Raw genomic sequence first — 13,806 nt, 5'->3', positions numbered from 1 at the left:
AGGCACAGACCACGTCCAAATTATGTAACAGCCGCTCCTTCTTAGAAGAAGGATTAGGACACAAGAAACAATGTCCTGACTAATACTTTTATGTGAAACAACCTTAAGAAGAAAAACAGGTTTGGTACGTAACACCACCTTATCCGAATAAAAAATAAAATAAGGAGAATCACATTGTAATGCAGAAAACTCAGATATTCTGCAAGCATAAGAAATAGCGACCAAAAATAAAACTTTCCAAGATAATAGCTTAATATCTATGGAATGCATAAGTTCAAACAGAACCCCTTGAAGAACTTTAAGAACTAAATTCAAACTCCAAGGAGGAGCAATTGGTCTAAACACAGGCCTGAGTCTAATCAGAGCCTGACAAAATATAGGACATCTGGAATATCCGCCAGACGCTTGTGTAACAAAATAGACAAAGCAGAAATCTGTCCCTTTAAGGAACTTGCTGACAACCCCTTTATCCAATCCTTTTTTGGAGAAAAGACAAAATCTTGGAAATCCCAAACCCACTCCATGAGTAGTCTTTGGATTCGCACCAATAAAGATATACACGCCATATCTTATGATAAATCTTTCTAGTAACAGGCTTACGTGCCTGAATCAAGGTATCTATGACCGAATCAGAAAACCCTCGCTTAGCTAAAATCAAGCGTTCAATCTCCAAGCAGTTAGCTGTAGAGAAACTAGATTCGGATGATGGAAAAAGTCCCTGAATGAGGTCTTTCCGCAATGGAAACCTCCATGGTGGCTGAAATGACATGTCCACCAGATCGGCCAATAGAATGCGAGCTCAATCTGATAACTATTTAATAACTATTCTAACTATCTAAAATAAATACAAAGTTACCTGTAAAATAAATATAAATCCTAAAATAGCTACAATGTAATTATTAATTATATTGTAGCTATCTTAGGGTTTATTTTACAGGTAAGTATTTAGTTTTAAATAGGATTAATTTATTAAAGTATAGTGTAGTGTTAGGTGTAATTGTAACTTAGGTTAGTTTTTATTTTACAGGTTAATTTCTCTCTATTTTACTAGGTAGCTATTAAATAGTTAATAACTATTTAATAGCTATTGTACTTAGTTAAAATAAATTGAAAGTTGCCTGTAAAATAAAAATAAATCCTAAGATAGCTACAATATAATTATTATTTATATTGAAGCTATATTAGGGTTTATTTTAAAGGTAAGTATTTAGTTTTAAATAGGATTAAGTTAGTTAATAAGAGAAATATTATTTAGATTTATTTAATTAATATTTTAGTTAGGGGGGGTGTTAGGGTTAGTGTTAGACTTAGGTTTAGGGGTTAATAATTTTATTACAGTGGCGGCGGTGTAGGGGGGGCAGGATAGGGGTTAATAAATGTATTATAGGTGGTGACGGTGTAGGGGGGGGCAGATTAGGGGTTAATAAGTTTAATATAGGTTGTGGCGGGGTCCGGGAGCGGCGGTTTAGGGGTTAAACTATTTATTTAGTTGCGGCGAGGTCCGGGATCAGCAGGATAGGGGTTAATAACTTTATTATAGAGGGCGGCGGTATAGGGGGGGCAGGATAGGGGTTACTAGGTATAATGTAGGTGGCGGCGGTGTCCGGGAGCGGCAGTTTAGGGGTTAATACATTTATTATAGTTGCGGCGGGGTCTAGGAGCGGCGGTTTAGGGGTTAATAACTTTATTTAGTTGCGGGGGGCTCCGGGGGTGCCGGTATAGGGGGTAGAACAGTGTAGTTAGTGTGGGTGTTTAGTGACAGGCTAGCAATAAAGCTGTCAAAAAGCCGAAGAGCAGCGAGATCGGATCAGTGATAACTATCACAGTCCGCTGCTCATCGCCCCGTACTTGGTGCGCGGCTTTTTGACAGCTTTTTTTGATAACTTAGGCGAAATTTTGCAGGTCCGCGGCGGCGATGGTAGGCGAGCTTAGGCGGGCGTATTGGACCGGCGAAGGCAGGTAAAGTAGACGGCTTGATAACTACCCCCCTCTGTCTGAGTCCACACACCCCGAGCTCCTAGAGAATTCCAGACTGCTCCCCGCCCTACCAGGCTGACATCCGGTGTCACTATCACCCACGAAGGTCTGCAAAGGCAGGACCCCTGAGAAGATGATCCAGCGACAACCACCATAGAAGAAAGATCCTCATCTCCTGGTCTAGATCTATTTGAGGAGACAAATCTGTATAATCTCCATTCCATTGCCTGAGCATGCTTAGCTACAGAGACCTGAGAGGAAAATGAACAGACGGAACGATGTCAATTGCCATCAACATCAATCCGATCACCTCCATGCACTGAGCCACTGACGGACGAGGATTGGAGTGAAGTGACCGTCAAGCAGTGAGGATTGTAAACGTTCTGACCTCCGTCAGAAAAAACTTAATTGAAACAGAGTCAATAACAGTTCACAGAAAGGGTATCTGAGGAACCAACAAACTCGTATCCAAGTTTACCTTCCACCCGTGGGTCCCTAGGAAGGAAAGTATGATGTCTGTATGAGACTTCGCTAGTTGAAATGATGACGCCTGGAAAAGAATGTCGTCCAGATAAGGCACCACTGCTATGCTTTGCGGCCGTACAACCGCCAATAAAGACCCTAGAACCATAGTGAAAATTCTGTGTGTCGTAGCCTGATCGAAAGGAAGAGCCACAAACTGATAATGTTTGTCTAGAAGGACAAAACTTAGGAACTTGTGATGATCCTTGTGGATAGGAAAATGAAGGTACACATCATTTAAATCCACCGTTGACATAAATTGACCTTCTTGAATCAATGGAAGAATGGTACGGATAGTTTCCATCTCGAACGATTGAACTCTGAGAAACTTGTCCAAAACTTTTGAGATCTAAGATAGATCTGAAGATCTCCTCCTCTTTGGGAACTACAAACAGGTTGGAATAAAACCCCTGTCCTTGTTCCTGAGTAGGAACGGGAAAGATGACTCTTATGGAGGGGAGGTCTCTTGCACAGTGCAAGAATGCCTCTCTCTGTATCTGGTCTACAGACAATCGAGAAAGAAGAAACCTTCCTCTGGGGGAAGAATTTCTGAATTCCAGCTGGCATCCCTGAAACACTATCTCTAATGCTCAGGAGTCCTGAACCCCTCTTATCCTTTAAATGTATGTATGTATGTATTGGGCACTTATAAAGCACGGCTAATCACAGATAAGGGCTTCAAAGTGCTGCACATTTTATTGACCTCAGAAGGATGAAAGGCTGAGTTGACCTTGCCGGGGATCAAACCTGCAACCCTTGGGTTGCTACAGAGCTCAGCCACACTGCCTTAGCATGCTGAGCTATCCATCCGGCATAAAATTCAGTCCTGGATCTTATCCAGGGAAAATACTGACCAATAGTCTCAAACGATGTTTCCAACCAGTATACCATCACACCAGTGACCGTAGTCAAAGAACACCAATGGTTGCCAATGTAAACCTTGGCGTGTGCCCCCTTACAACATTCTTCAGAGGACTAACCTCTAAGGGAATAGACTAAGGAAACGCGTGAAGCCATTCAGCTGATACGGGTATGAGAAAATAATCTTGCAAGAATAGGAAATATTTACCCTATGTAAAAATATAGTATGCATCCCAAATGTAATATCAGCAATATTTTAAGTGGTCGTGATATACATTGATAGTATTGGGTGCACTAGAGCAATGTCGGCCGTGCTAAACTTTCTATGGTAAATATATTTTACCATGGACTTGTAACTCTCAATTTTCGAGATAATTGTAGTATTGTCCAGCAATATTGCTAGAAATATTAGTGCACCACTTTTAGTCTGGGCCTTGGTGTCTGCCTATCAGCTGCGCACCCCTTTTTGTCCCATGAATTATAACAAATCCTTACAAGCTATATTTGATGTGAGAATGTCAGAAAAATAGCACCAAAATTATGCAGAAAAATACTTATTTAAAATAAAATATTTTACAGTGATAAATGCATAACATTCACTCCTGTAGTGTTACAAGCACATGATTTATTCATGTTTATAATGCTATACAGTTTAGCTATTAGGGAGTTAATGTTAGTTGTTACAAATGAAAGAGAAAATGCTTAATAAGTGTATAATTAAAAAGTCTGATGTCTGCAAACATCATAGCTACAAGCCAGAAAATGCAGTTTCAAGTGCAAAAAATAAATAAATCTAAAATAAAAAAAAGCTAATGAATAGGGTTTTCTGATAATATTACTGAATATATGTTTAGAGGTACTGCTGTTCTCACTGGTGAGTTCAATTCAACTATGAATGAAGGATACTGAAACCCTCAGTCCCTAGAAGCACTCTGTTCCAGTGAAACCCTCAGACACCCTTGCTAGCTTCCACATGAATACCCAATACGTAGGAGATCCTCACAAAATCTCCATTGAGAGCACAGCAATAGACAAAGATTTTGATGGAAAATCAACTCAGTTATTCTTGTGTATTAGGTCTGCAGTCACAGGCAAAAAAGGTCAGAGTGTGGTTGGTCTTTGCAGCAGCAGCAGCAGAAAATTATCTTTAGAGAGTGGTCTTATCTCTTCATTTAAAAAGCAAAAAAAGCTAAAAAACAAAACAAAAGAAGCAATTCTATTTGAGCAGGGCTACAGCCTGCAATACCAAGAATTTATTATATAGGGAGAAGGGAGGAATTCTGCAGACTATGAGGAAGTGATTAGCTTTTCCAAGTTACATACATACACACCAGTATATCAATTAAAAGAAAACCTTTCGAGAAAAGAATGCATTCTCTTAAAATAATAGAATAATTATGTATTATTTATTTTATTATCACATCGAATTAGTATTTTCCCCAGACAGTGCACAGTTATTTTATAACTTTAGCCAATAATACATCGTTTTCTTATTGCTTGACCATGTCTTGCCTGAGGATTTTAAACTTGGACATTAATTATTATTATAAACAACTGATGAAAGGAAAGCAATATTTTACTTTTTTTCCCATTATTGAGAGACCAGATGTTAGCTTATCATTGGTGACTTATTAATGAGGTTAGTAATAGAGGAAGCTATTGTAAGCCATGTTCAAAATTGTTAATAATGTTAATTTATCACAAATGTATCATATCAGCTTTGATTAATAGAAATGATCTCCCCATGCAACCTACCTACAGAAGTGAATCGTTCCACAGCATAAGAAAACAAATCTAATGGTTTTGTAAGAAAGAAAAGGCAGAAATATAAAAATATTGTCATAATCACATGTTGTGCTAAAATATAGCGAAGCTTTTAAAAAACAAGTGGGTTTTGGGAAGTCAGTGTTAGACGCTTCACCAGGCAAAAGGGCCGAGAACACGAGGCATAAACACATGCAAAGGATAGTTTTCACACAAATGTGATCACCTACTTTTACAGCAGCATTTTTATCAGAAGAACACATACTGGTTCATTTAACTATATGTTAAGCTGTGGGAATCATACCCTTTTTACTTGTCTTAAAATTTAAATTAATTTTAGTTCCTCTCCTGTTTTTCTTTTAATATTTAACATATATACACCAGTGAGACTTTTAAGTTCCTTGGTGGGGAGATATTTTGTTGTGAACATTATATTGGATGGATGCAACCTGATCATTAGTTTCAGGATTTATTTTTTAAGATCCCTAGTAAACGTAATTTTTTTTATTACTGTTCAATTTAAAATATATTATAGATGCAACAGACACTTGTGAGACAACTGTTTTGTTGTGAATTTCCTAGGTATCTATAAGACCTGTAGTTTTTTTTGTATTGTCTCTTCCCTTTATATTCAGGTCTTAAAGTTTCTGAGGTTTTTTCATCTTTAATTTGTATTGAAGATTGTAAAGGTCCCACGTGTTATCTCAATCTTCTAAGTTATTTGTGTCATCAAAAAAGTAATGGGCTATTTTCAATCTGGAAACTTACTGGTCCTACTCAAATTTGAGCAGAGTGTGTACTGCAGTAAAAACAGAAACAAACTAGAGGGTCAGGTAGGGTAAGGATTAGAACCTACACACCTACGGCTATTGGTATGGGTGGGGGGGTTATAATATTTTGTACAAAAGATACTACAGCAACACCCACCACACTTATTCCTCCCTCCACCCAACATGTAAGAAGTTCCTCAAAGCTACATTCACAGACAAACCTAAGTTCCTTCTAATATTAGCTTTGAGGTTTTGAAGCAGCCATTTTTTTAAAAAAAAGGACCTTTTTTTCATTTTCACAGCTAGAGCAGCTTCCCCCACCTAGAGATTCTCTATTCACACGTCAGCAATGACTAATCCTGCTTCCTCCAATCACAGCTTTCCCCCCAGGGTAGTCATTGCCTGAGGCCATGCTGTTATTGGAGGAAGCCAGATTAGTCATTGCTGACATGTGAATAGAGGATCTCTAGGTGGGGGAAGCTGCTCTAGCTGTGAAAAGAAAAAAAGGTAATTTTTTAAACAAACCCCCTGTTTTTAATAGTATTTTTAAAAAACGGGCTTTCATTCACCAAAGTTTACCTTTACTTTAAAGGGACAAGAAACACAATTTTTTTCTTTCATGATTTAGGTATAACATACAATTTTAAACAAATTTCCAGTTTACTTCTATTATCAAATTTGTTTCATTCTTTTGGTATCATTTGTTGAAGGAGCAGCAATGCACTACTGGTTTCTAACTGAACACATGGGTGAGCCAATGACAATCGGTATAGATATGCATCAACGAATCAGAAGCTAGAACCTAGGTTATTTGCTGCTCCTGAGCTTTCCTTGATAAACCTTTAGCAAAGGATAACAAGAGAAGGAAGCAAATTAAATAATATAAGTAAATTGGAAAGTTGTTTAAAATGGTATGCGCTATCTGAATAATGAAAGAAAGAAATTGGATTTAATTTCACTTTAAGTCTGATTTTAAACCTCATTTACTTACACAGTGCGAGTGAATAACGTTACAATACTAAGTTTTTATCAACTAAATAGGGACCAGAATGCATTTGTCAGCAAAAATAATTGCTATGAGGAAGTGCTTTAGAGTTTTATTTTTAAATTGGATCTCCTGAGATAGCTGAAGATTGAGGATGTTAGTAAATAAAAATGGGATGGATGAAACCCCTACACCATTTGTTTTTTATCGGTGGCACTTAGCAACACTTTAATAGATAAACTATATAGTAGATACAACTAAGGTTTAATGTACAATTAATAGGCTCGTTTTGCTTTACTCGCACCAAGGTTTTCACATTGCTTGAAAACAAGCTCAAATGTAGGTCAACGTTATTTATCAGGTCAAACAGATTCAGCATGCAAGAACAACTGTCATAAGGCTAAAACGCCTACAGACCACTTTTTTTCATCTATAAGAAAATATATAGAGATTTTGGGAGGCAAAGAGTTTAAATTTAGAATTTATACTAAATGCACACACAAAGGCCAAATATGTTTTTCTTCATTTGTGGGTTTAAGAACTTAGAAAAACAAAATAAACTATATTTTTTTGGTCACCATTCTGAATATTTGTAGTCACCTACAGATTTGAAATGTGGTCTAATAATAATGAGAAAATTAGGAAATGATGGTTTCATGCACATGCAAAGTTGGTCATAGCAGATAAGTACATTACAAGCAGTTATATATTTGGAGTGGAGAGACCATTTTTTCTTAGGTATGGCATATGAATCTGATTTAGCAGTCTTTACAAAACTGGAACATTTTGAGTGAATTCATTAATACGTTTTGATATATACAGTATATTTCAATCAATTTAGCTTTGATTAGAATAACCATACATTCACTTTAGCAATAAGTACAAAATTAGAATATGTTCAATTGAATTACTACTGCAACATCTGGAGAACCAGCGGTTTTGCTATATTGCCGTATCGAGTGTAAGAAAACATATACATACAAGGAAAGCACAACTCACAAAGTCAAATAAAAAACATAATACAAGTGCTTGCAAAACACTTACAAAAGAGAATCGGTACTGAAGTGCGTTCTGCTCTGCATTCAATTGCAGTCTCCATCTGACAACAGCTGATTCTCATTGCTCCTGTCTCATGATCCAATGACTGCTCAGAAGCACTTGTATTATAGTTTTACATTGTGTGTTGCACTTTGCTTCTTTAATTAATATGTGTTCTTCTGTGACCAAGAGCTATTGGGGAAGTATCTAAACTGTGATCCAGTTGAAACTTTATACAACACGTCATTTTAAATAAGCCTTCATGTAAGCCTCTATATACCATCTTTGTATTTATTACTCCTTATATTTTTGTGCTGATGGTGTTATTGGTTTTTGAGTAAGAAAACATATTAGATATAATTAGATCAGCTTAATGGGTCATTATAGTAAAAAAAATACATGTAATTTTAAGACTATTGGCTTTAGACTACTGTGTTTAACACCTGTAAAAGGGTTAAAACACAGTAGAAATATAGCTTGGAAATCGCAGAGCACTGCTGGTCCAGAGGGGAAAACACCACTGATCTGCATTGCTGATTGGATCATTGGTGTTTTCTCCTCTGAACCAGCAGTGCTCTGCGAGTCCCAATCAGTATTTCTACTGAGTGTTTAACCTCTTTGAGGAGGTTAAACACATAGTACTCTAGGATCGAAAGTCTTAAAATTGCATGCTCTAACACATTACAGATGTAATTTGTTTTTACTACAATGTTGTCATTCAAATGGAATGAAATGCCATAAAAAGAAAAGTTAAATATAAAGTTTTTTGCCATACAAAATCAAATGGATCAGAATGGGGGGCTGAAATGGCAAAATGCATTTTCAAATGGTAAAACCCGTTGCATTTGAAAACTGCAAAAATGTATCTATTAGAAAAGCAAACAAAAACTTGTTTTTTTAACGGGTTAAGGCACCACAACATTCTACTTACACTGTTTTAAGTTTAAAATTAATTGTGATCAAGGGGTTTTTTTTAATTACAAGGGCAAATCTAGGCAAAACAATATACAGTAATGCAAAAGATTAACTTTTCATATAAACATTCAAAAGCTACAAAATTAAACCAGCCAACCCCTTGATAAATGTAATTGATTCTTATGTTACAAGCCACATGACATTATTAGTAACACTGTTAATGTCATCATATCTGACATCGCACATGACATCACAATACTATGCTTGACACTACACATTACATGACATGTGACCTCATCAAAGACATAATTGCTGACATCACTCCATCAATTTTATCAATAAAAAAAAATATATATATATATATATATATATATATATATATATATATATTAAATAAAAACTAAAATTACTAAAATGTTATAGCATTATTCTATCGTGGAAAAACACACATTTGTAAGTTAGCTTTAAAAATAATTATTTTTTTATTAATGCTATATCATATTTATGTTTTTGTCAAAGATTAGTTAAAGGTACAGGAAACCTTGTTGTAAGCAGTGTTAAAAGACAAAGATTATTTTATGTTTACAGATATAATTAGTTACCTTGGACTCTTGGCATCTTAGGTCTTGCAAAGGTCATTGGGAGATTTAAAGGAATGAAATGTTCATGGTTGCAAATTGTTTGTAGAAACTCAAATTTGCATTCTGTTAGAATCTATGCAAAGAAAGAGAACAGATGTCCTTAATGTCTAATAAGTATATCAATGCACATGCATATTAGACTAGACTAAAGCATGATTGAATAGCATTCAAATAAATATGTGTGAATATAATAGACCAATTAGAAAGGGACACATCAAAATATTCAAAGCTTTGGTTAAAAAAACAAAACACTTTTGCATAAATAACTAAATTATATGCAGTTTGGAAAAATTATATTTAATCCCATATAAAGAAACATTTTTAACCTTTAAACCTTTATATTTGATGCAGAAGTCGATGGTACTCTTGACTTAGACATGCTAGACATGGGGCAAGATTATATATGCGGCGTTGCCCGCAAAAGCCGGCAATGCCGGTTTTCTGCGGTTATGGTATCACATATACAGCGCCTCATATAAATGCGGCATGTATATTTCACCCGTCGCCCGCAATTTTTACTCCCATAAGCTAACATAGAACCGCTTCGCGAATTGGTATCACATATTCAGCGCAAGGACTTACGCAACGAAAATGGAGACATTTTACTCCATTTTCACCTCGCCACACATAGGTAGGCGCAACAAGACTTGCGATGAGTATGTGAGCACTGTAAACACCTAACGCATGCGCAATATCTATCTACCTCCTGAAAATAACTAACACCTAACGCATGCACAATATCTATCTACCTGTCAACCGCCAACCCCCACCACAATAACTAATAAACTATATTAACCCCTAATCTGCCAATTCCCACATTATGAAACTTTTAATTAACCTATTAACCCTTAATCTGCCACCCCCCCACAACGCTATATACTTAATAAAGTGATTAACCCCTAAACCCCCATCACCCCACAACCCAATATACCTTATTAAACTATTAACCCCTAATCCGCCATTCACCCATATCGCAAAGTACCTATTAAAACTATTAACCCCTAAACCGCCATCCCCCACCAACGCAATAAACTTAATTAACATATTAACCCCTAATCCGCCAACCCCCCACAATGCAAATAAATAAATTAAATTACTAAACCCCCTAACCTAACACCCCCTAAATTATCCCCAATTACATTCAATTAAAAAATACTAATTTACAATTAAAATAAAAAAAACTAACATTACTTTAAAACTAAAAAATACTAACATTAAATTAATCTAAAATTACAAAAAATAAAATTTCAGTAGCTCAAATCCTATTGGCTAATTCAAATCAGCCAATAGGATTTGAGTAGCTCTCATCCTATTGGCTGATTTGAATTTTTATAGCTAATAGGAATGCAAGGTACGTCATATTTACACGCGTACCTTGCATTTAATAGTCAGTGTACGGCGGCGATTTTACGAAGAGGATCCTCCACACTCCATGGCTCCGCGGTCGCAGGTCTTGGTCTGTGGTCAACTTAGCTCCGCTGTCAACTCCGCTCCGCGCCAGCTTGAGAAAGGGCCAAGTGTGGGCCTGAAATGTTGCTTTTTTGTATCCCTGTTTGCACAATAAAAGTCTTTTTGCACCAGCTGGAACATTTTTGTTTCTTTATGTCGATGCTGGGTTTGGTGAACCTGTTCCTGGCTGTGCAGTGAGTGCTGTGTTTCATGTTACATTGTTGCAGCATCATCCATGTGAGACAGGATGCAGTCTCAGAATTGCGATGTCATCACTTATTATTTAAAGGGTCTCTGTTCAGTATGCTTTGCCTTTGTGTTGTCTTGTTGTCTCAGACCTGTTTGTGAGAGTTCCTGTGTATTACCTGGCTGCCTGACGTCCTTCCTGGTTCCTGATTCCTGGTTTGTTCCTAACTCTGCTGTTTTCCTTGTTCCTGATTCCGGCTCGTCTGACTATTTGCTTTGGCTCCTGACTCAGCTTGTCTGACTACCAGCTCTGGTTTTGACTCCTGGCTTGTTATTTGACTTGTGGACTTTTTATTATTTTTTGCTATGAATAAAGGTGTGATTATTTTTGCACTTCTCGTCTCAGTCTGATTCCTGGCACCCTGACAGTCCCTTGTTGAGAGGGGACTGCCTGGTATTTCAGGGCTGTATTGACATTGTTAGGCAGGATCACACTAATATACTTCAGGAAAGTTCTCCTCTCTGAAAAGCGCAATTGAGCTAAAATAGGATACATCTAGATAGTAACTCTCCATAGTACAAGTTACTGAGCTGTTGTTTGTTTCTAGTAGAGTGCTTCGATTTCTGTATGCATAAGCCTTTATTACTGTTTTACCATTTTTTGGACAATTATTTGAACAGTATCTTATGTTTATGTTTACTGCTTACCTTTTAAGGGTTAATTAGTTTTATGGTGTGCCATTTCTGCCCATCAGATTTAACTATTTGTATGCTTTATATTGCTTATTTTATTCAGTCTGATACAAAAGCTATTTCCTTCCTGTTAAAATGGAGCAAACTGGTGCAGCTTGGACCTCTGGACCATCAGCTGATCATCTAGAAGGGAGATCCTGTAACTTTAATCCCTTCTAGTTTGCGCTTGCTTTGTAAGGAGTGCCAGGTGTGTGTCCCTGATCAGCTCTGAGTCTATTGCTAAGCCTAAACAGTATTTTACTGGGATTCAAAGTGTCCAAGGGTTTTTACCCTATCAGGGTTGCTCCCAGGAGAGTACATCTGCACTTTCTCCAAAACCTAAGGATTATATTCATTCTGCTATTAGCGATGTTTTAGCTTGCTTGCCTTTAGCCAAAAGTTTGCAAGGATTTGAAGGTGAACCTTCTTTAGCTCATCAGGGACTTCCATTTGGAGCGGCCACTCTAAGTAACCCATTAATGATAGGGTTTTTTCTGAGTCTGAGAACTCCTGTTCTGAGGATAGTTTCTCTGAGTCTCAGGACCCTGCTGTTGTGGCAGAGGACGTGTCCTTAAACTTCAGGCTTGAGCATATGCATGCCTTATTGTGGGAATATTTAATTGCTTTAGAGGTAGAGGGTTGTCCTCCTACAGTCAAGCAACCTGTTAAGAAACTAATATTAGTGGGCGCCCAAAATATAACAGTATTCTGGTGAATGGGTCTATAAAACAATAAAATATTGTTAATATGAGAGTAGCAGAAGATCTATCTGCCCATAAAGTCACAATTGACTTGAGTAAAACAGATAATGAAATTTACCTAATCAGATATCTATATAAAAAAGGTCAAATTAACAAGTGATAGTCAGGATAGTACAATTGAATGTGTGTCCAACCTGCTAGTCAATATAATAGAAACATAAATTATGCTAACATCACAATTGCAGCAATCCTAAATGATATAGTAGAACAGAACAGTCATATATATATATATCAATGGAGGCAGCAGTCTGTGATGATCCAGGCTAGGATCCAGGAACAGCAGTCTAAAAAAACAAAAAGAGACAGATGCGCCACATGGCCCAATATTGTTTGATCCAAAAAATAAAAGCTTGTGTGTAAGGGGTACACTCACATTTATAAAAGCACCCCAATTAGTGCTGTAGAAGCAGTCTGGGATCTATAACAGTCACCCAGAAGACCGACCTCCTGGGTATAATGTGGAATCTGTATAGAAACAATAAAAGAGACACAGGGTGACTATATGGCCTAGTATTGTTTAGGCAGTGATGTAAGTGAACAAAAGTATAAGGTTACACTCACATTTATTGTAGGATCTCCGTTGATGCTAATAGTGCAGGATGGGGTCAGTACAGTCACCCAACAGACTTGGTTCAAAGGCACTCAGGATAAGAAATCAGAACAGCCAGATGGCCAAAATATATTCAAAAAATAGTCCAGGTATAAGGCAGCAAGTGTTAAAGTATAAAAAACTACTTTATTAAAATGTTAAAAGTCACAAGCGACGCGTTTCTCAGCCAATGGCTGTTTCATCAGGCTTAATCCTTAACCCATCCTGCCCTATTAGCATCAACGGAGATGCTACAAGAAATGTGAGTGTAACCTTATACATTTGTTCACTTACATCACTGCCTAAACAATACTAGGCCATATAGGCACCCTATGTCTCTTTTATTGTTTCTATACAGATTCCACATCATACCCAGGAGGTCGGTCTTCTGGGTGACTGTTATAGATCCCAGACTGCTTCTACAGCACTAATTGAGGTGCTTTTATAAATGTGAGTGTACCCCTTACACACAAGCTTTTATTTTTTGGATCAAACAATATTGGGCCATGTGGCTCATCTGTCTCTTTTTGTTATTTTGTTTTTTCAACCTGTTAAGAAGATTGACACATTTTTTAAGGCAGCTCCTAAGCAGTCTCTCTCTTTTTCTAAAGTCTGC

At 37.0% G+C, this 13,806-nt stretch overlaps 1 protein-coding gene across 3 annotated transcripts in view; it reads right to left on the bottom strand.

The window, feature by feature from the left end:
- The window catches only part of DOCK11 (dedicator of cytokinesis 11), a 923,283-nt gene that overhangs the window by 539,890 nt on the left and 369,587 nt on the right, over positions 1-13,806 (bottom strand). For 2 of the 3 annotated variants that reach the window (XM_053699249.1, XM_053699251.1), the window contains exons 30-31: positions 9,435-9,546; positions 5,116-5,154 (exon numbers count right to left, since the gene is read on the bottom strand). In XM_053699249.1, coding sequence (XP_053555224.1) covers positions 5,116-5,154; positions 9,435-9,546 — 151 coding nt within the window. The remainder of the gene's footprint in view (positions 1-5,115; positions 5,155-9,434; positions 9,547-13,806) is intronic. The other variant, XM_053699250.1, reaches the window with a different exon arrangement.

This window comes from Bombina bombina, chromosome 1, assembly GCF_027579735.1.
Source record: "Bombina bombina isolate aBomBom1 chromosome 1, aBomBom1.pri, whole genome shotgun sequence".
NCBI lineage: Eukaryota > Metazoa > Chordata > Amphibia > Anura > Bombinatoridae > Bombina > Bombina bombina.
Note: the sequence above shows the minus strand (reverse complement) of the source record. Positions and strands in the feature narration are given on the sequence as shown.